We start from the raw sequence: 21,963 nt of genomic DNA on the forward strand, positions 1-21,963 counted from the left end.
GATTTAAAAGCGACAGAGGGGGGGTGTTGAGAAAAAATGCATCTCAACTGTTCTGACACATAAGGGATCACTTATGCCGAGAGCATCCTTTAAATTTGCTCAAGGCCTTCTTGATGTGATGTTTTTCTGCTTCCCTGGCTGCTGTACCTGTGGGGATGGTGTTCGTCATGTGTTGTAGCGTCCGGATGTCACCCAGTTTGTGTTCCAGTGGTTGATGATGCGTAGGTTTACAGTACACATCAACTTTTAAATATCCCCATTACTCATGGAAATCTCACAGTCTTTAGACTCAAGTTCACATCAAGTTCGCCAGTTCTGTAAACTTGTTGTGTTGGTCCACCGAGTTTATGTGATCAGTGAATTGTGTTATGTCCTGAGATTTGATTTTCACCCAGGTGTCATCCACATACCTGAACCAATGACTTGGTGGTGTTCCAGGGTAGAATAACGGGCCCTCTTTTTTCAATTATATTCCTCATTAGGGTGATGGTTTTATAAAAGACAATAGCAAAGACAAACTGAAAATATTTAATCTAGTGTGGCATTTTTTTTATTCTGCATAAAATCATTCAAAGATCATACAGTTATGCAGCATGGGTTATAAAATGCAGGCATGCAATCAGCCCCCCCCCCCCCAAAGCACTCCAAAAAAAACCTGCTTTCAAATTCAAAACTATAACAATTCTTGTTAAAGTCTGAGAACTTCTGCAGTCCACCTAGTGGTGACCCAGGTTGAACTCAAGCCGTGACAGTGATAGGCCTAATCCTGCTGAAGGAGCCGGGTCACTGTGTAGCAGGAGTCCCCGTCACTCAAAAGACAAACAGGGTAAATATTTAGAAATGTGCTGATGCTTTTGGCCTGAGTGTCAGGGAATGAAGGAATGATCTGTTGTGCTAGCAAACGACTTGAGAAGGTGGTGTAATATGGCTCCACACTTGAAACATAACATCGTTCTGGCAGCAGTTATGTTTGCGGCTAAGTGCCACCATCATCATGTCAGCATATTGCATTCTCCAGCTGTGGGCTTTTATTTTTTTACAGTATAGAAGTGTTTGAAGGTAACATTTTGAGTGACACTTCTCAAAGCAATCAAGTTTTTGAACAACCCCTTCTTAGCTGATGAAATGGAATGAAAAGAAGTGCAAATCAAGTATGAAGAGAAACAATAAAAATGAACGAGAACATACATTTGATTTTTTATATGCATTTCAAATACATACTGGTCCTCCAATCATCTTCTGACAATCACTTTACAACGTACAACATTCTTCAAAATCTTTTCTCCCTCCTCTCCATAAAAGCACACACTTGTGTGACATCCACTTTTACTTCTGAACTCCTCTCGAACAGGCTCTCAGTGAAATATATAAATTTTAATCCATTCCTTGTCTCAAACCTTAATCAACCGTTTTTCTGTCGACAACAGCAAAAGAAACAAAAAATACAACAATTTTGACATCTTTCTTGGAACTCGGAAACAGTGTTTGATTGAACAGTTGTATCAATGCCCTGTCTTACCTCCACATAAGTCTCTGTATTTAACATTCCCTTTTTTTCTGTCATTCTTCGTCAGTCTGTCTATAAAGCTTACATTCATTTCAGCAAATCAGAGCAACATCTATACGCTTTGCTAAACTCATTATTGCACTGTGATATTTATGCATTTTACTTACTTTGCAGTGGTTACAGCTGGTAATAAATGAGTGTGTGCTACCTAAATACTGCTGTGTTTTTGTACTATGAGAATGCCTCATCCAAAGCAGTTTAAACTCACTTGAGGGGTATATTTACATGTTACTCATTTTCTTCAACATTTTTAGGTCTCAACCCCAATTTTCTACTTGCATCATAACAATAGTTCATTAATGATGTTTAAAACTGATACTTTTTCTTCAAACGCTTTTCAAACACAGTATCGACAGTGAAGATTCTGTATGTTTGTTGTGAAAGTATAATATGTATTGAAAAATCTTTGGTTATTTTGAGTCTTTTGCACTTTTTTTGGCATGTAAGAAGCATACAAGCCACAGCAACTGTGTTGTGTAAAAAGCTTGTTCTTGTCAGGCCATACTACGAATGTGAGCCATATGAAATACTATAAACTACCTCGATACAACATAATACTAATAATAATAATGGATACTTTATTGATCCCCATGGGGAAATTACTTGTTTTTCTCTGCATTTGACCCATTCACTCAGTGAAGCAGTGGGCAGCCCACTAAGCAGGCGCCCGGGGAGCAGTGTGTAGGGACGGTACCTTGCTCAGGGGTACCTCAGGGTAGCCGTTAAGTGGATTCGAACTGCCGACCTTCCGATCATGGGGCGACCACTTTACCTACTGAGCTATCCCTGCCCCAACATATACCATTATAGGATTTGCAATCAAAGTTACTTATGTAGTACTTATCTAACATTAGTCTGATGAAATGTCTCTAGAAACTCAGTTACTTGGTGATCTACTTCCACAAAACTCTATGAAATCAGAAACTGTGCTTTTGCCGACACTCAATAACGCCCTCACAGGTCAGTGGAGATGGTACTTCGTTTCACCCTCAGGCTGCCGCCCCAGCCGCGGGGACAAGTGTTGTAGGAGTGGAGGCCGGGCGAGCGGAGGCCTGAGTCTTCGGATTCAACAGATGCGTCGGAGTCGGTCAGGGAGCGAGTGTTGTAGAGACGCACAGGAGAACAGATTCTCTGAGTTGGAGTTGGGGGAGGGCTGGTGAAAGTAGGGGACTGTGCCCCCAGTGACCGTGACTGGAAGAGGTTGACGGGTGGTTTCTGACCGTCGTAGCTCAGTGATGAGATGGGAAGACTGTGACCACTTAGTGCACCAGGAGAAGGGCTGTTTTTACGTTTGGCTGCATTGATGATATTTTTGGCCAGCAGGCGATGGTTGGCTTTAGAGTCCAAGTTGTTAACTGTGGGAGACATGCAGCGACTGTCTTTGGTCAAGGAAACAGGAGAGGTGACGGAGGATGTGTAAAGAGGTTTAGTGGTAGAGAGAGAGAAACTGGTTTGAAAGTGTGAAGGAGACTGAGAACGTGAGCCCCATGGAGGAGACACAGGAGATGTGACTGTAGATGGCTGGGATGGTCTGGATGTGGAAACTAAGAAGCTAGAGGACTGGACCTTTTGGCTTACTAATGGTGATTGGCATCTTGATCCCCAAGGAGGGGTGGATACATTTGTTTTGGAAGGTCTGGACGTAGGAACTGAGGAGCTAGTGTAAGGCTGGGTATTCACCACTGGGGATTGGCATCTAGATCCCCAGGGAGGTGTGTGTGGTGAAGTCGCTGTAGATGATTGGGGAGGTTTAGATGAAGAAAATGAGAAACCAGTGGAGGGCTTGTTGTTCTGGGTCGTTGGGGATTGGCACCTTACACCCCAAGGAGGAGAAAGGGGAGAAGGAGATGTAGAAGTTTGGGAAGCAGGAATTGGGGAAATGATAGCGGACTGGCTGACCACTGGGGACTGACATCTTGAACCCCAAGGAGGAGAGCGTGGAAAGGTGGCTGTAGATGTTTGTGAGGGTCTGGATGTGGAAGTGGAGGTAACTGTAGAAAACAGGATATTCTGAGTGCTCATAGGCGATTGGCATCTTGAATTATTACGAAACGATACAGGGGACGTGACTGAACGGATGGAGCTTGTGAGGGGTGGTGGGCTTGTTTGGAGGCTAGAAGTCCAGCTTCCAGTAGCTGGGCCGCCCGGGTTGCCTGTGAGGTTACGTGTCCTGGTCGGTGTAGATGTCTCACTGGGAACTTCAGCAGGAGTGGACTCCTTTGGTGTCTGTTGGATCAGGACAAGTGTTTCTTTAATCTCTTAGAAATATGTATTCAAAAACACAGTATATTAAATACACAAAAAGTTAGGCTATAGTATTGTTAAGCATGTGGATAAGTAAATGAATCTAAAAGGTTTTTAATTAAACTGTGTCAGGATGTGTTGTTCGGAGAGTCTGTTCAGATGAAACTTCACACAATACACCCAGAAGATCAACTAGGTAAACTTAATAAGTGAACCTGTGATGATAAAACTGTGCCCAGCCTGTGCCTCAGCAGCATTCAGGTTATGTTTGTGCACTCCCTCCATCTGTATGTGTTTATCCAGCCTCCCCTGGCTACCAGCCCACACAGGCCCTGTCTTAAGTGTCTCTCTCGGGTTACTGTCATCTGGCTTTCACGTAGAGGATAACCTTTGCAGAGATATGTAGTTACCTGACAGAAGCAAGGCTCGCATCCATCTCATGTCTATTCTAATTAGGGAATACTCCCACTCAGTATGATATTATGATGAAACTAACCTGCTAGGATCACCTTCCCGAGAAGTTATGGTCTCATAAGACGAATGTTAATGGTCATATTTCAAATGTTCGAGGCTACTTTGAAAGAAAATAAGGCCTAGGTCAGGAGTCATAGCATTTGTCTAAATTTCTGACCCCCTCAAGGCCAGCCAGGGCAGAGTTCAGGCCTTAACATGAACACGCATAACTCAAATTGTTATGGGGGAAAAAAACATCTTGTAATGGAAATCTTCAGTTTTTTTCCCCAGAACTTTAAATGTCACACGCTGTGTAACAAAACAGATCTGCCCCCCCCTGCCGCAAGCTATCTGTGTACTTCAAGGAGGTATAAATTTTATTAGTGTGTTTCCAGTGATTCCTTAAAAGGCAAAAGAGTGAAAGTGACAAACAATTAACATTGGAAAAAGCCAGTGAAGTCAGGAAATGAGGAAAAAAAAGTCAGAATGGAATCCGTGTAGAGGGTTAGCATAAAGCTTTAATCAGAGGAAGAAAAGGTTCAGTCGTACATAAAACAATTGGATAGAACAGACGGAAAAGAGCAGCGAATCAAGGTTTGTGAAATGAAACAGACACAGTCCCTGTGCTCTGAAACAACAGCGTTTGATGACGGAACTACTGCTTCAAGTCATGAAAAACAAAAATATGTATATAGCAGGCAGATTTGAAACACCAAAGAATTCAGGCACACACCATATAGTTAAGTAGAGCATGCTGAAAAGCAGAGTAAATTAGCATGAAGGCATAACGATAGAAAAGTAGTTCTCTTGCTGCAACTTTCATGTCAGTGAACAGCATTAAATTGCAAATCGTAGATCATAAAGCAGATGCTAGACCATCTGTTAAAGTGCTTTGTGAAGCAGCATCACCCGAGTGCCCAGTGGAAAAAAGTGTGAGGCTGTTTCTCATCATATTTTAAAATGTGCTGAAAATGGACGTTCTTGAGTGCTGATGTGCTTCGCGGCTTTGGGAATGGCAGTTGATTTTCATTACGCTGAGGCACATTTTACATTTTCGAAGGATAATTACCAGTCTTTGGGTTTTTTTACTGACAAAAAAGACAAATAATATGCACTGAACAGAAGATAAGACACAGATAGCCATGGCTAAAACTGTTAATCTGTCAGTAGTTTGATGAAGATGTTACATAGTGTCTAAGAGACACATAAATTCTCTATAATGTGTGGGATTATAGTAATAAGAAGCACAAGAAAAAGAAGAAGGCACACGTTAAACAGGCAGTGTAATGAATCGTAAGTTTTAGCCCTATCAAAATCACTTCTGCAATCATGTGTTTAGTATCTAAAAAAAACCAAACATTTTCTTTCAACACATTTTCTAAAAACGGTACAAAGAGGGTCTCCACACCTGCGGTGCAATCCCTGCCTTTTTGGCAGAAAATGTGGGCCTTGGTGCCTGTACTGATGACCGGGGAGAGGACACCCTGTCTGGAGAAAAAGCAGACATCGGAGAGCTGATCCTCGGATGACCAGATGTCGGATTTGAAGGATAATCTGGTCCTCCTGTAGGGCTGAGAGGTATTTGATGAGACATGCACTGGGCACTGAAGTTAAAGGGAGGATTGTTAGGGAGTGAAGTCTGTCTGGAGAAAGTTGGAGTGGCGAGCTGGTTCCTGGCCTGTGGTGCTCCTTTGGGTAGGGTACTGATGGGGTCCTTGACTGGGTTAATGATGAAGAGAGAAGAGTTAAGCTGGTATGGCCGGTGCCTCGACAGATCCATCTCTATCTTGGAGCAACCATTTTCCAAAGGCGGCGGCTCTGGAACTGGTTCTGGTGGTGGAGGTTTTTTCATTGGTTTCTGCTTGACTGCTTGTTGCGCCTTGAGATTTTGTGAAAGTTGAGCACACATGTCAGAGTTTTTAGCAATAGCTTTGACCCTACCAGGCATGTTTGATGGGTAAACCCAAGATGGTGGCAGAGACATTGTAGGAGAAGGAGATCTAATTTGGCCTGCGTTCTGATTCTCAACCACATATTTTTCCATCCTGGACTGACGCTTAGCAAACAGTTGAGCACCTTTTCCGGACACATTTGTAAGCGACTGCTCCGGTTGGTGCTCTGCCCTCGGTCGGGTCCTTGAGCTCTTGAGACAAGAGGCCCATTCTGGAGCTCTTGCTCCCTCTGTCCTGTCCTCTTCCTTGGCGAGGAAGTTGGAGGCTTCTGCACCCAGAGCCAGTAACTCTTCTTCAGATCCTGGCTCAGGGACAGATTTGTGTCCATGCTTCTTTCTTTCATCCGCCCCTTGCACTAGAGAAAGTAGCTCAGGGTTTGGAGCGACCACCGGTTTCTCTTTGAATGTGAACATTGACTTTTTATTTGCCCTCCTGGCAGCACCCTCCTCAAGTATTCCTGTTTTGATTGGTGTTGTCATCTCCCTCTCCCCTGATGGCTTAGGAACAAAAGTGGAGGGTTTCGGGGCTGTGGGGGGGCCATAATGGGGCAATTGTGAATACTGGGAAGCAGAGAAATGGGATGGTGGAGGAGAAGAAGGAGATATGACAGGAGACATTGGAGGTGGACTGGAGTAGTAAGTCTGTGGGGGCTGGTTTTTAAAAGCAGGTAGAGGTGGTGTGGGATATGACGGAGGCGGAGGGGGAGGTGAGGCCACCACAGGCTGGGGGACAGTAAAAGCAGGGAGAGGAGGTGTCGAGTAGGAAGGAGGAGGGGGGATGTCCATGACAGGCCTGACGGTCTCCGGAGACTGCACCGTGGGCGGAGAAAAGAAAGGTCTGGCAGTTCTATTGATGAAGGAGCTTGCCTGCTTAGATGTGGGCACAGACACCTTCTCAGGACCAGAGGCGCCATGACAGCCATTAGGAAGCTTTCCAGCAGGATCTGGCCCTGTTTGCCTCCCATTTATCTCTGCTTCTCCTTCAGCATGTACTGACACTATCACATCAGTGGTTTTACTCCCTGGCGGAGTCTCACGCTCGGCCTCATCCTCTAGATCCTCGTGAAATTGATGTCGTGCCTCTTCCTCTTGCTCCTCCTTGACAGGGAGGAAGTGTCTCTCTTGTACAACACGGTCATCAGTGTCTTCTTCTTTGTGGAAATCCTTAGCCGGCTCATCCATGATATCGCCCACTGAGCGTACTCTTGCAGGTGTCGAGAAGACCGACTTGTCAGCGGTCGTGTTCTTTAAGTTTAGGTCTCTGTCCTTTTCCTCACTGCTCCTCTCTGCCCATGTCAGTTTGTTGGATGGGGGGTTTGTTTTCACATTCTCAGCTCTGTCCTCCTCTGACCTTTCTCCACAGCTCTCAAGTGTGAAGGCGTTGACTCTCTGCTTACGCCGATTAAAGAGCTGAACACCCCTGGACTTGGAGTTGGAAGGGACGGTGAGCTGAGCAGCAATGATCTGACTCTTGACGCGAGCCTCCTTTAGCTCCTTCTCTGACAAACTGGCACTCCTGGTCAGATCTAAAGTGAAACACACAGGAGAAAACACAAGAAAGGAAGTTCAGCTAAAAGAAAAAGACAGAGGAGTTTTGCCTTCTTGTCTATATTAAATAATAAAAGGAGTAAGACCTCTGTAGACTTGGCAACGTGCTGCTATTCAGAGACAACTCCCTAGCATGTAATTAAAGTTTGCCAAACTGTTTTCATGTACAAATAGAAAGAACCAGAAAGGGCGATTTTTAACAAGTGTGGGATAGAAATATTCTCTTTAAAACCCACATAACTGTTTTGGCACCATGTGGTTTTGATTGCTTTTTTTTTTCCTTTTTTTTTTTATTATTTCAGAGTACTTTTGATTTCAACCAATCTAGCAAGGGGAAAAAAGACCTTGTGGACATTTGACTCAGCAGACCAGAGCTGTAGGCAATGAGCCAGGAGACGTAGGCGGAGAAGCATTTGAAATAAACATGTCAACAGCTGCTTTACTAAAGTTAATAAAAATTAAAACAAACAACAACAAAAAAAGATCAAGGTCAATGTCGAAAGCTGCAAAATAGGGAAATTACAGCGAGTCGGTGTCTTACCTTGATTTCATAGGTTTGCTGATTACTGGAATTATAAAATAAATGATAGTTTGTTTTCTGAGCTTGAGAGCTCCCTTTTAGGCGGCAGAGCTATTTCCTTCTGCAGTAGTCCCTCCCTGAGCATTCCTCCACCACTGAGAAAACTCCCTGCCTGTGCTTCCAGCATGTCTTTGGTTTCTCTCTGTACTTAATTTGTGCAGAAATGCAGCTCAAACCCTTAATAGACCATTTTTATAATCTAAAACTAGCCCATTTTTTCACTGCCTTCTATAAACATACTATACAATTAAGTGTTCCCATTTAAAGTATAGTGAACACATCACTCTTCAAAGTCCACGAGAGGAAAATCAAAGCTGCATCTTTTGCCTTTTTTAGCTCCATAAAAACCTGCAGTCAGAGTCTCTTTGTCGTTATGGTGACACATCTGGTAGATTATTCACTGAAAGCATGTTACTCTGATGGAAGATATTTAAAATCCCTGCAGGACGTTTCTCAGACAGCTAGCTCAGCCATGACTGTTTTTTTTTTTTTTCATTTATTAAGGTGATGAATCCAGACAGCTACATTATTTGATGTAATCATGTGCCAATCATAATAATTACGCATAAATCAGTCACTTGTAAAGCTGTCCTATAGAACTGAGTCGGCATGCAGTTTTCCCTGGCACAGAGTGTAAAGCCAACACGATCATTCCCCCCAGTAAAAAGGAATAATATGCATCTGTCACTGATTTGACAGACTAAATCTGGCCCTCAGTAATTGAATCAGCTCCTTGTGAGGTATCCTAGAGCTTTTTTTACTTAAACTTAGCTAAAGTTCAAGAGCATACGTGTGCCATCCACTCTTTATTATTTTTTTCATGAACCATGCACCCTGGACCTGCTGTAATAACAAGCAGCGTGTTAACAAAGTTATCCTCTGTGATGATAACAATGATGACGGCGGTTATGTCTGCAAAAAAAATGGATAAGTATAGACTATATTAAATCATGCACCTGACACCAACATGATCTATCCCCCATATTAGATATTTGTTCCAGTATAACAAGGATAAACACATTACCACACCTTAGACAAGCAGTCCTCTCATAACTACACAGAAATGAGCCTACCTATCTCACAGGTACTTTATGTAGACTCGCTGCCTTTTATCATTGTCGTCACTGTAAGCAGTAGCACCACCAGGGGTCCCAGTGACCATTTTTATGAGCTATTTGCTGTTTATAATTCACGCTACCTGAATATACCAGAGCAGAGAGGCTTGAAATGAAGTGTCCTCGCTATAAACATCTACCTTGAGTGGGAGCCAGCTCTGTTATCAAGTAACATTTCAGGAGCAAATCCCAAGCGGTACCTTTTATTTAATTCGAATTTTGATTTTAATTAGCGTTAAATTCTCAAGTTTTTAAGCTAATCTTATGGAAAATTCCAACAACAAAATAAGCTGCAGTTATTTTGCATAAAATGTATATTTTAATCAACAACAAATACATAAAATGCTCAGGTTAGGCTCAAAAGTACAGATTGCATGATTACACACAAATCTCAGTGATCTTTACCTTTTTAGTTATAAGGAGAAATAACTTTAAGCTTATGAGCCAGCGTCTTCTACAGAAACACTGCCAATAGTAAGTCATATTTCTTCATAAAACAGACAAGCACAAGCTGCTTCAACGTGTTAACATATTCTCACATTTCTTGAGTTTTCTGAAAGCCTGCTTCTCTTGCTGGATCCACTCTAGTGTCTAATCCCTTACCTTTTTCAAGTGAAAACTCAGGGCTCCGCTGTTTTGTAGTACTTCCACAAGAGTTTTCAATTTAATAACTGCGCTTGATAGCTTCACACCCCCTTTCTGGAGCGAGGTGGGATCGGATTTCTTTTTCCCTGCAGTCCAGCACACAGACAGGCAGGCAGGCAGGCAGGGGAGGAAAGGAAGGGAAGAAGGGGGGAAAGGCGGGGAGGGCGTGTAGCTGGAGGCTGTGCTGTCTGTCACTCAGCCTCCAGTGTTGTTTTACTTTTTCAGATCTGTGCCATCGCACTTCCACTTCCACATCCACTTCCCTAATTATATATATATATTTGTATAAAAAAAACTGGGACGTGACTGCTTGACAAATCTGGGTCTTTCATTTTAGAAAGCTTTACAGAGGCTGCACTTTATTTTGAAAGTTCAGGAGATGGGTGCAATCAGCGATAAGTAGTCAGCAGCTTATCTCTGTCTAATGTCCTCTGTCCTTGCTGCCCTCAGTGCACGTCTCACACTCCAACTAAGTGTCTGCCCTCTTTGAACCCTAAGGCCTCCAACCTGCAGGAGTGGGATAGGAATTTCCTGTCCAACATTAGAGTCAAAACTCAGCGCTCAACAGCGATGCAAGAGCCCCTACATCATATTGCCTACCCTTCTTTACTCCTCCACCTCCAACTTTCTCTACCTCTGCCCTCTGCCCCATCACCTCATCCCAGCACGGGTGAGATCAGACAGGAAAGCTCCCCCCGCCCTCACGGCAGCGGGATTTAAGTCAGGGAGGCCAACCCTGCTTTTGTGTATCAAAGGTCAGATTACCCTGTCGGATGTTATCTTTCTCCGGGTGATGGCTGTGGGGTAGGCATGGATGACAGCACCAGCCCCTGCGGGTGATGCGTGAAGCGGTATGGAAAGACGAGGATTAACAGAGGTCCTGAGATCCTACCAGACTGAATGTGACCTAAACTCTTAGCAGATTCCCCTGGGAGGAATAAAGAAATCCAGTTCAGAGGTGGAAACCATGCTCTCCTGCTCATAGCGTTACTGTTTCATGTGTTAGGAAAGATCCCACCGGAGCAGTTGTCCACTTTCTCCGCCGCCTTTTTGTTGTTCTAGTGATCTCTGTTTCATTTGAGGAAACTGGTGAGTAATGAGTGATAGGAAGGGTATTGGAAGCCCACAGGCTATAGATCCATATCAGGAACAATTATTTGAAGGCTGGAAACCTTTCTTAATGCACAATGCCTTTTTACTCACTTTGAATAGTGCATCTGAAAAACTTGTCACCACCAGTAGTCATGTTTTCTGTGTCTTTTCATGGATTCAACATTTCTATTTTAAAACAGGTTTTTTGAAGTTAAGTTGGCAACTGTAGAGGTAAAAAGCAGAGGGGCATTTCCAAACAACGTCTCCCACAAGTTAGCCTGTTATTGCTGTGGCCAGGTTGTATATTAAGACAGTCCTTTAGCAGTGAGGCATGCTTGCATTGGCACAGCTGCTACGAGAACCTGTATTTTTATGACACGGAAACAGATGTCTCAGAGACCAGTTCATTGTGTCAAGTTGCTCTGATGAGTCCAGACTCAGAAACAAACCACTGAATGTGCATTTAGAGTTACATTTTCTTGTAAGAAGTCCAAATAAGGAGAGAAAATAGCAAATAAACAAGCACTTACTTGTTTTCCGGCTCATGTGTTCTTTGTTGAATCCTGTCTTCTCCCATGACGCATTGTAGTCTGTCCCACGGGTCTGCACGTCTTGAGTTAACTGGAGAGGTTTTCTCAAGCCCCCCGGGCTCCAGCTCACCCCTCTCCTGATAGACGTATGTCCCTTCTCCATCTCCATCGCCGTCTGTCGCAGCAGGAACAAGCCCTCAACGCGGGAGGGAGAAACGCTAGTGCTTTGTCCCGCTCGGCTCAGCCTCCTCTCCCAATAGGATGAAGCAACTGGTGAAAGATGAAGTTTTACTCCTTACTGGCAAACAGTGAATTAGCTGAAAGAAAACACCCACGCAGAAGATGAGTGAAAGGTAGTAGCTCAGTTTTCCCAGTTTCTGTTTCCGGTCACGGCTCCCCTTTCAGCAATAATTCTTCCAAATGTTGTCCTGCAGACAGCCGAAATTTGACGGAAGAAGCGTGTTCTTTCTTTGGTCTTCATGAAGTATTATCCTGCATCTAATGGGACCTCCCAGGAGGGTCAGCTTCGATGAGCATTGGAAGAGCTCCCATGGATAAATGCCACGAAAATTGCACAAGATTGTTGTGCTGTGTTAAAATTCTGGCACGAAGGGCTGAGAAAGAGTCCAAGCTTCTCTACTCACATCTCACTAATACTCCTTTTTTTTTCTTTCCCAGATGTTGCTCTTCCTTCTCTTCTATTTTAGTCACAAAAACAAGTTTTTCGCCTGCACCCCAATCTTCAACTCGCAGATGACTTTTCTTTTGGAGAAAAGGGATCTGCCCTTTATCTCACAGATCATAACTCTTGAGTGGCTCGCAGGGAAGCTGTGTATATGAGCGGCTTCCTGCTTTTGGGTGCGTGTGAGGAATAGCATTTCATACTGGAAAGGTCACTGCAGAGGCTGGTTTGTATTCAGTGTTCAAAAGCATTCAATTAGGGCTGCTTTCACCTGGTGTCCCGTGTTATTTCTCAGGCATTAAAGCCAGACACGGTCTCTGAAAGTAAAATGATCGATTTCATTCTTCTGCTTTTGAGGAAAGCCATATGTGAGAATGAAGATTCCTATTTCATGCGGCGGATGGTCTGACTTCCACTGAAACACATCAATGGGCTGCAGCTAAGACTTCAACAGTTCCACCAGTTTGGCTGATTGTTGGATTACAGATCGCTGCTCTGCTCTGTGTTCGCTGTATGCCCAGAAGCGCCTGCAAGAAAAAGGAGAATATGCAGTTATGTCAAAGGTCAAATCTATTTTAGGTCAAATAAAAACTGTATGATGCATCTAACCAGTGTTGTCTTTTTTAAATAATTTCACTGCTTCGTACACGATTTCAGGAAGGCCATCTGATATTTAAAGACTTTTTAATGACGTGGTCTGAAGAACATCATTTACCTAACTCTTCTGATGAAAGTTTAGTTAGTTTACTCTCAAAAATAAAAGCATCAAACTCAACTTATCTCAGTTTGTAAGACGGCAGGAGTCAGAGATAAAGATCAGGCTTCTCACTTTGAAGTGCAGTCACACTAATGGTGCAAAGTCGGAAACGAGAGGCGCCTTTTAAAAAAACAAAAGAGTCTGATAAACTCTGTTGTCTCCCATGAAGGGAGGAAGGCTGCAGTCCATTCAGGTTTGAGTGTTTGGGATCTACTGTGTATTAAACCTGTCAGACACAACTTATCCCTGCCTCAGGGTCTGCGATGCGATAGAGCACACTGAGAAAGTGAATGTGGACTTAAGCTTTCCATTCAGTGTGAAGTAAAGAGAGAAACAAAGACATGAATATCTTGCAGTGACATTAAGTGGGCACACATCCTCCTTCACTCTGACCCTGTAGAGTATTTCTTTAGCTCAGCAGTGTCATGTTCCTCCTTCAAAGCCAACAGGAGCCACTGGCAACATTTGTAACGGTAAACCACTGTTTGCACATCTCCTTGTCCTTGATCGGACTTGCCTCACCTCGAAGCTGATTGGGGTTTCATTTTTGCTTGTGAGTCACTGCTCATGAGTGGGAGGCTTGTTCAAAAACTACACACACACACACACATTTCACACTTATTATTTTTAAATGCCTTTTCTGAGATTCCTGAGAAGCAAAGCAATGCTGCTTTCTCGAGGTGTCTAAGCACCGTAAACTTGTTTGGATCGTTTGAAGGCTGTGTTTTTGTTTCGTAAAATAACAACTGAGTCATGAAAATTCATAGCAGGGCTGCACATTAGTCCCTGGACACAATCAGCCCAAACAAAACCCTGCCCCACCTCCCTGCTGTAAAAAAAAAAACAACCCAGCAACAATCCTAGCTTACTGGCATGATCGTGTCAAGTGACATGAAGGCTGGTATTGTTTAGACACTCTGACAATCGCTCTTTGATTCCTCCAGATGTGCGATCTGTGCTTGGATCACTCAGAAAGCGACACTGTCTCTTCAGATTAGCTTTCACCGTGTCACTTTCCTGCAGTGGTTTTCTGATATTTTTCTTCACTCGCAGTTGTCTTTGTTTCCTGTCTCCACAGAGAACATAGGTGAACACGTGTGGAGGACATGTCCCAACACCCCTGGTTTAAACATGGGTTGATTGCCAACTTTGATCCAGTCTGCAAATATTTATTAAGTGACAGACAAGGAACAGATGTAAGAACTCTACATGAGCAGAGGCTCTGGCTCAGGAAACAAAACACCAGCATATGGACTTTTGAAATCTGCATCTGTCCCAATCCTTTCTTTATCTCTTTTTCTTTCTACTTTTTATTCATCGCGGCTTGTTAATACGCAGCTTGACGTTGTATTTCTCCCAAACAAACCTGTGATATCTATCCCACTCTGGCGATTATGTGCTTGCCATACGTAATAGTCTGATATCTCTTCCACCACCACCTGGTCTCCAATTACCTTAAAGTTCAAAAAGTATTTCGCAGTGCCCACCTGTCCCGCTTGGCTTCCACCCCTGCACAATATTCCTATGCCACCCATCTGCCTCCGTGATCAGGAATCAGGGATCTAATTTACAGTTTGGCCCCGCAGGCTGCTTTAATGTGTAATCACAGAGTTCCTGTCCATCGCCAGCTCATGATGGATTCATACCAGACAGCAAATCTATCCCTCTGCCCTCTGCAGCGTGTCTCACATAGTGACAGCGCACAAAAGAAATTGCTTTTGGCACCCTTACAAAACCTTAATCACTCATTTGTCCCTCATGGCTGTTGTCTTGTGTGTTTATTACGCATCTGCATCAGTAGTCAGCTTGTAGAATGCGTGTCATCCACCTAATAGCTCACAAAGCGCGTGTAGTTTCACCCCAGTAACGGCATCTGCACATCATCAGTTGCTCGGGGCGCACATGAGCGGATGTCAGGTGAGCGCGCATTCCACCTACTCTGTGACTTGAAGTGTATCATTTACCCAGCTTATAATGAGGCATCGGGTCAGAGCATTGACTTGAACTGCAAGCCTTTATGACTGAATCCCTGAGGGGAAGATCTGCCGTGTGTCTGCTATCGTCTGTCTTTTGCTGGGATGTTTTACAGTTAGCAAAAATAAATAAATAAATAATTTAACAGTAAAGGCTAAAGGCTTTAGCGGGGCCTCTGTCTCTCTCAGTCACTCTCTCTTGCTTAAACAAAGAGCTATTCAAGGGCCCTCGCAGCACTACAAAATAATTTGGGCTAGTGCTCCAAAATGGGCATTCCTGCTTCATAATTCCTCAAGAGGCTGTGATAGTTAACATGCCGCAGCTTGTGCAAGCTGATGACAGACATCTAAAACATTGCAAAGAGTCGTCCCCAATGAAACGAACAAATGTCTCTCTCTGTTTGCCATTGCCGAGAGTGCGATCATAAATCATGCAGTGGGAAGACCTTGTAATAAAGCGTCTGCTTCGCGCGCAGCTCATCCTGCTCTCGTTGTCACAGGTGGGGAACTTCAAGAGGTGAAAATAAATACTTGAAGTAGGTGTGTGTCATCCAGTGCCAAGAGGGAGGCACCTCCTTGAAACAATCAGTCATAATCTGAAAAACTGTTAGACATCAAAGGCAGCGGGCACAAACACTTTTTAAAAATGTAAAGTTGCAAGCAGGAAACTACTGGCTTTCTGTTCGCACTGAGACATTTGACAAAGTAGGTTTCTGCTGTTTCAAAGCATCTCCCATTACAGCAAAAATAAAGGAGGTGTAGTTTGCTAATCTGTGTAACACACTGTAACATATAGCAGAACAAAGCCTCCTGTTGCTCCCCCGTAAAGCAGTTAATGGGCCTCACCTGTTGTGTTAACAGGAAGCAATTACTTATATATGCGTAAGTCAATACAGTCTCCAGTCAGGACTTTAATTGGATACACCCTCTAATGTTACACAGTGAAGTTCAAGTCTATAACATGGCCACAGAGCGGGCTCCACACAGTCAGGACAATAGGCTTGGATATCAGTGACCACAGTGCTAATGTAGCCAGCCAACACCCCCACCCCAACAACCCCTGCAAGCCTACAGCCTTCGCCAAGGGAAAAAGCAGCAGCCACAGATGTTTGTCATCTACTCAAACAAAGACTTTCAGAGTTTCCCTCCTCTTCTGCCCCAGTTCGTCGCATTCCCCGGACTCTCTCTCCTCTTTCCCCAAGCAAAGATAGTGTCTTCTTACCCCATAAAGATAAACTTAATAGGCTGCAAGTGACAAAGTTTGGTGCAAGCGAAGATAAAATTCCATGATTCATTAAAGCAACCCCCCCACACCCCCTCCCTTTTCTTCTTTTTTTTTGTTGGTTAGGTTTGCTGCTCACCTGTGCTCCGGTGCGTCTGGCTGTTTGAGGCGGCGAGGGTGTGTACTGGCCCTTTTCAGTTCCTACGAGTGTGCGAGCACACCTCCCCTTTTTACCTCTTCTCTCCCACTCCCTCTCTCTCTCTCTCGCTCAGTCGAAGCAGACGAAGGATGGGGTGGGGTGGGGTGGGGGTGGGGGGGTCAGTTGGAACACAGAAGGCTCTTTGTCTGGGATTTTTTCATATGGTTTCCTTCAAGCTTGCATACTGAACGAGCACATTATGCCATAATATATTTTCATATTCAACGCAGGGATGTTGAGGGACCAGTAGGCCCCCGCTCTGTTCTCTCCCCACTTCTTTGTTTCATTCTTGACCCATTTCCAAACCGTGCACACCCGGGCAGAAAAAAAAATCCAAAGAAAGAGTGAAAAGTATGCAGGAAAAATGCCAGGCTGGGTTTTCCTCTAAACTCCAAGAATTTCTCGATGCACTTCTTACATGTCTCCAAATATTAAAAGTCAAGGGAACAGATTTCTGTTTGAGATATGCAAACATAAAGACTCCACAGAGCTTCTTACCTCAGACGTCCAGATTCCTCACAATAGTAACTTTACATTCATATTTGATGTACAGCACACGACATTTGGCCTTTTCCTCTGGGATGTTAATCTTAAGATTATGGACGTGCACTCCATATCGCCAAAGATTTACATACTCGAAGGATCCCTCAAGTACCATAAAATGTCAGTAACATCTGGTAAGTGTCTGAGCCTTAAAATGATTAGATCTGTAGATTTATAGAAGAACGCTATAAAGCTGCGTGAACGCGTTTCACCTTCTACTTCAAAATCCTTTGTGCAGAGACCTGAAAGCCTTCAGCGAGATGAGGACTGACTGCGGGCACTGGATTTTTGGATACACAATGGAGCCTGCTTGGCTAGGTCATATGCTTGAAAAATGGATCTTGAACTGCTGCCAGGCTTTAGGAATAACATCTTAATCACCTTTCAGCCACAGGACAAGCTAACCTTATTTAATGGTGCACTTATTCTGATTGTGGTTCACCACTCTTTCAAAGAGCAGGTCACCCAAAGTTTAGCAAAAGGCACGTCTCTACATCTCAAATCGGGCTTGTGATCATGGGCGTGTTTTTCAAATGCACAGATTCAGCATCTTTTGTAATCCCGAAGGTGTGGTTTGCTGGTGATTTTGGTGCGACATGTCTGGACTTTCAGCACTTCTCGTCACCTGCTGGATTGTCCTGTCAGTCCATCTCCTCGAGGCTGGGAAACGCCTTTCCTTCTGCTCCCAACCTCTATTCTTTTATATCTTTTCCCTCTCTTTCCCTCACATATCTATCAGCCCTGGATTTTCCAACTTCATGCAACTTATTCCTATTTTTACCCTTCGGTCTCCCTTTCTGCATCACCATGCTCTCTCCCTTTTGACCCTCTCCTGACATGTTTATGTGTCTCGGACCCCATGCAGCTGGGAGAGGAGCCATTAGCCGTCGTGTCTATCTGTCTTTCCTCTCCCTTTCTGCCTCTCCAGCCGCCTGCTCGGTTCTGCTCTTGTGGCATGACTCTCTGAAGGGCAGCTGTCTATGTGGGAGACCAGGGAGCTGAGGGGGAAATCTTAGCTCGCATTCCTTCAGACGAGGGGCACTTGCTGCAAACGGACCGTTGTGGAATTTCCAAAGTGATCTGGTTTATATTCCCTCTCAAGCTGGATTCATCTCCAGAAGTTATTAGAGAGGGGCACGCTCTGGCCTTAACTGATTAAAATCATACATCTTTGCTTTCTTCCCCACCGTACCAGCTCTCAGTACATGTAATGAGATACAGCTACGAGGCCATGCACAGACACGGCTTTACTATAAACAAAGACAAAAACACTGGGACAATTCGCCATGCTTTTGAATATTTTGAAGTGCTCCTAACATCTCATTCGAGACGCCATTTCCGGATTAAAACGGGTTGATTGCTGCTCTTAAAGGATACGGTATGTATGTAGCACTAACTCGGTTGAGGCTCACGCATGTTTCAGCTCTGCCTCTGTTTATTTTCAGTGAATGGGACATCTGTATTTCTCATTAACTACCTCAGAGGGTAGTTGCGGCCTGAAGCAGAGATGAGTAAGCCCTGGTAGAATCAGGGTGTGTCTGCTTGTGGTCTGATGATGTTTATATGTCTGAGGCGTATAAACAAGACAGTCCAAAAGCCTAATTACTCCACAGTGTCAGTACATAGTAGTGCCTAATAGGCTATACTCATTTCGCATTTGAAGTGCATGCAGGTTTTGGATGCCAGCCTGGCGCCTGTAACACATTTAAACACACACAAAGTTTCCAAATCCAATATATACACTAAATATACTACATGGCACAAGTCCCACTACAGCAGTTAGTGGCCTAAATTGCTTCCACAGACTGGCCAGGGAATCTAAGTTGCCAGCGGACCCCAGAGTACTATTTTGTTGTTGCTTTGTTGCTGTGTATGAGTGCATGCTCATTTATAAACTGTATGTATGTGATTCACACATAACAAAAAGTAAATCAGCTATATGCCCACGCTGTTACCTTCTTTAATGCAGCTCAAGAATGTGGGAATCAGAAATAATAATTGCAGATGAGTCTGCGACGCTTGCTCTGGAAATAGAGGTTTCTTCACTGCCAGCACTCGTGCTTTTGATTTGTGATGTTTTAATGCAGTAAGTTTCTGGTGTTAAACAGTTTTGAAATTGCACTCATCAGTGTTCACATGGCTGCAGCAGCCAAAGCAAACAAACAGCGGATGTTGCAAAAAAGAAAAGGAGTTTGGTTTGATTTAGTCTGAGTTTATTAGTGGAAGAACATACAGACCTTCTGATCCCCTCTCTCCATTTATGGACAACACACCAGGCCATGCGCGTCGCATTTTATAAGCTAAATGATTATCATGCTGAGTGAAGTGAGTCTGTATCACAGGTCAATGACTGAGTAGCGCTGTGCAGTTAGAAAGCTACAGGATATTTTTTGATTCACAGGAATGTCATGCAGCGCTGTTAATCTTAATTCACTATATCAGGATGTCAAAGGTTAAAGAATGAGAGGAAATGTGTGGGATCTCAAGAGGTTCACACCCCTCATACGCATGCTGCAACCCGTCACTCGGCTGCGGTCGCACTTTCTTTCTTTCACACGCTGCATCTTGCAATCAATCAGGGTTTAAACACACTAAATAAACATTCATCAACATTGTGCAGCGCTTCAACCATTAAACAAGCATACACGAAAGCTTACAGATCGATTGATGTGACATCCTGTCGTGTCTGATTCTGTTTGGTTCAGCCTGTTTCCATCTAAATGCCTTTCTGCTTAGTTGCCGGGCCTCTCTGCAGATAGGGTAGGAACAAGGCAGGAATTATTCTCCCAACAGAGAGGCTCGCTCTTTGTTTGGATCAACGCTCCAGAGAACGTAATCAAAATTTACGAGAGGACAAAAACAAAATGCCTAATGCTGATCTGCTTCACTGACGTGCAACTTAAGGGCTTAATCTGTGTCACACAGTGCAAGGTCCTAATAAAATATTTATTCGTCCTCCCCAGTGCAAATGATATTAGCGTGTAAGCCGAAAATATGAGCCAAGGTTGTTGTGAAAGAATAAAGTAGTAAAAAAAAGTTGGATGTGTTTGTATGTGTGTGTGTCCAACAGCTGTGCAATGGCTTGTTAAATATTTAAGCAGCCAATCACATCGAAGCATCTCAGTGGATTTATGCATGTATCATGGTCAAGACGGGCGGCTAAAGTTCAAAACTGAACAACACAACAAGGGAAAGAAAGGTGATTTAAGTGACTTTGCTTGTTGGTGCTAGACAGGTCAGACACATACTTCACAAACTGCGGATCTACTGGGATTTTCCCACACGACCATTTTTAGGATTTACAGAGAATCGTCTGAAAAAAGAGAAACTATTCCGTGAGCAGCAGTTAAGTGCTTTGTTGATGCTAGAGGTCAGAGTCGGGTGGTCAGACTGCTGAGTTAATAGAAAGCCACAGTAACTCAAATAGCCACTCATTACAACCAAAGTAGGCAGAAGAGCACGCAACATATTGAACCTTGCAGCAGATGGACCACAGCAGCAGAAGACCACATTGGGTGCCACTCTTCCCAGCTAAAGACAGGAAACTGAGGAACACCATTGGCTGGTCTGATGAGTCTCAATTTTCTGTTGCTGCATTTGGATTTGGACCATCTTACCTTGTAGCAACAGTTCAATCTGGTGGTGTTTTATTGTTAGGGATAATGCTGCAGAGCATCTTTGGGATGTGGTGGAAGAGGACATTCGCATTATGTGGAACCCTTAGCAACTGTGATAATATCATGCCAGGTTTAAGGCAGTTTTGAAGACAAGAGGGGGTCCAACCCAGTAGTAGTGAGGTGTAACTAATGAAGTGGCCAGTTACTGTGTGACTAATAGCTGTTATAGGGTGTACTTAGCAACAGGATAAAAAACAGACTCCTGCAAAGATGAATTTAGTTCACCCAGCAGTATTTTCTTCACTGAGCAGTAATAGCAAAGGAAATGCTCTGACTAAAGCGCGCATCTTCCTGTAGTGAAAGAAAAGCTCTTTAATTCAGGGTAAATGGGTAAATACATGCAGGTTGGCTTTAAATCCATTTAGTTATAATTACACTGTTTACTAAATTATGATTCACTCATCTTTAAATGAAAGCGGCTCAGTTTGTGATGCTACAGAGGCTTCCTCCGTTCATTACTGATTACTTCTGACTGCACAGCATTTCAGATGTTTCCTAGCTGCTGCTTTGCACATTACGGCAGCGTGAGAAAACTAAAACAGTTCTTTAGCTTAAACGGTGCACGTCAGACGAGTAAAACACAAGATGGAACTACTTACTGCAAACTTGGGAAGGACTTTTCATATAAACGTAGTGAAGGATTTATGAAGAGTAGAAGAGAGCCATTCCTGGATTTGTCATTTATGGTGACACCAGCAGCAAGCTGTCATCGCACTGCCTAAGTGTTTCACACTGATGTCGATTTAAACTAAAAAACCGTCACAGAGCAACTTCCAGTCTAATTTCTGCCTCGATTTGACCTCATTTTGAACAATTAACACTTTGAGATTATGAGTAAGTGCTCAGATCGATGGCACTGCTCATGCCTTTGCCACATTTATTTCAGACCAAACATACTGAGGTGACTAGTAATAATATTCATCTCCATCAGACGTCTCTCCCGGGGTGCATTTGTGCAGCTACAGCACCTTGTACCTCCCTCTGCTTGCATCGTGTCTGGAAGTAATTAAACTCATACCTTCATTCCTCCTGCCATCTGTGCTCTACATGTCTTTCTCACTTTTTTTACTCTGTGAATTGAGAGACTATGTCGAATCATTTTCCATTCTGTGGGTTCATATTTATTCCCAGCACACTATAGGCTTTGTTGGTTCAGACTTTTCTTTGCCCTTTTTTAACTTTCTC

At 43.7% G+C, this 21,963-nt stretch overlaps 1 protein-coding gene across 1 annotated transcript; it reads right to left on the reverse strand.

Moving 5' to 3' along the window:
- Positions 1-642: 642 nt before the first annotated feature.
- On the reverse strand, positions 643-16,613 carry synpo (synaptopodin). Its single transcript, XM_080901095.1, has 4 exons — positions 16,499-16,613; positions 11,726-12,934; positions 5,673-7,741; positions 643-3,793 (listed from the first exon to the last, which is right to left on the reverse strand). The coding sequence occupies exons 2-4, from the start codon at positions 11,892-11,894 to the stop codon at positions 2,522-2,524; spliced, it is 3,510 nt and encodes a 1,169-aa protein (XP_080757221.1). The 5' UTR covers positions 11,895-12,934; positions 16,499-16,613; the 3' UTR covers positions 643-2,521.
- Positions 16,614-21,963: the final 5,350 nt, after the last annotated feature.

Source organism: Rhamphochromis sp. 'chilingali' (genome assembly GCF_963969265.1).
Source record: "Rhamphochromis sp. 'chilingali' genome assembly, chromosome: 13".
Lineage (NCBI taxonomy): Eukaryota > Metazoa > Chordata > Actinopteri > Cichliformes > Cichlidae > Rhamphochromis > Rhamphochromis sp. 'chilingali'.

Coding starts and splice junctions, on each gene's coding strand:
- synpo (XM_080901095.1), bottom strand. CDS start 11,894: ATGGAGATGGAGAAGGGACATACGTCTATCAGGAGAGGGGTGAGCTGG. Junction 7,742..11,725: donor ACACATGAGCCGGAAAACAA/GTAAGTGCTTGT, acceptor GTTTCACTTTAG/ATCTGACCAGGAGTGCCAGT. Junction 3,794..5,672: donor AGGCAGGGATTGCACCGCAG/GTGTGGAGACCC, acceptor CTGATCCAACAG/ACACCAAAGGAGTCCACTCC.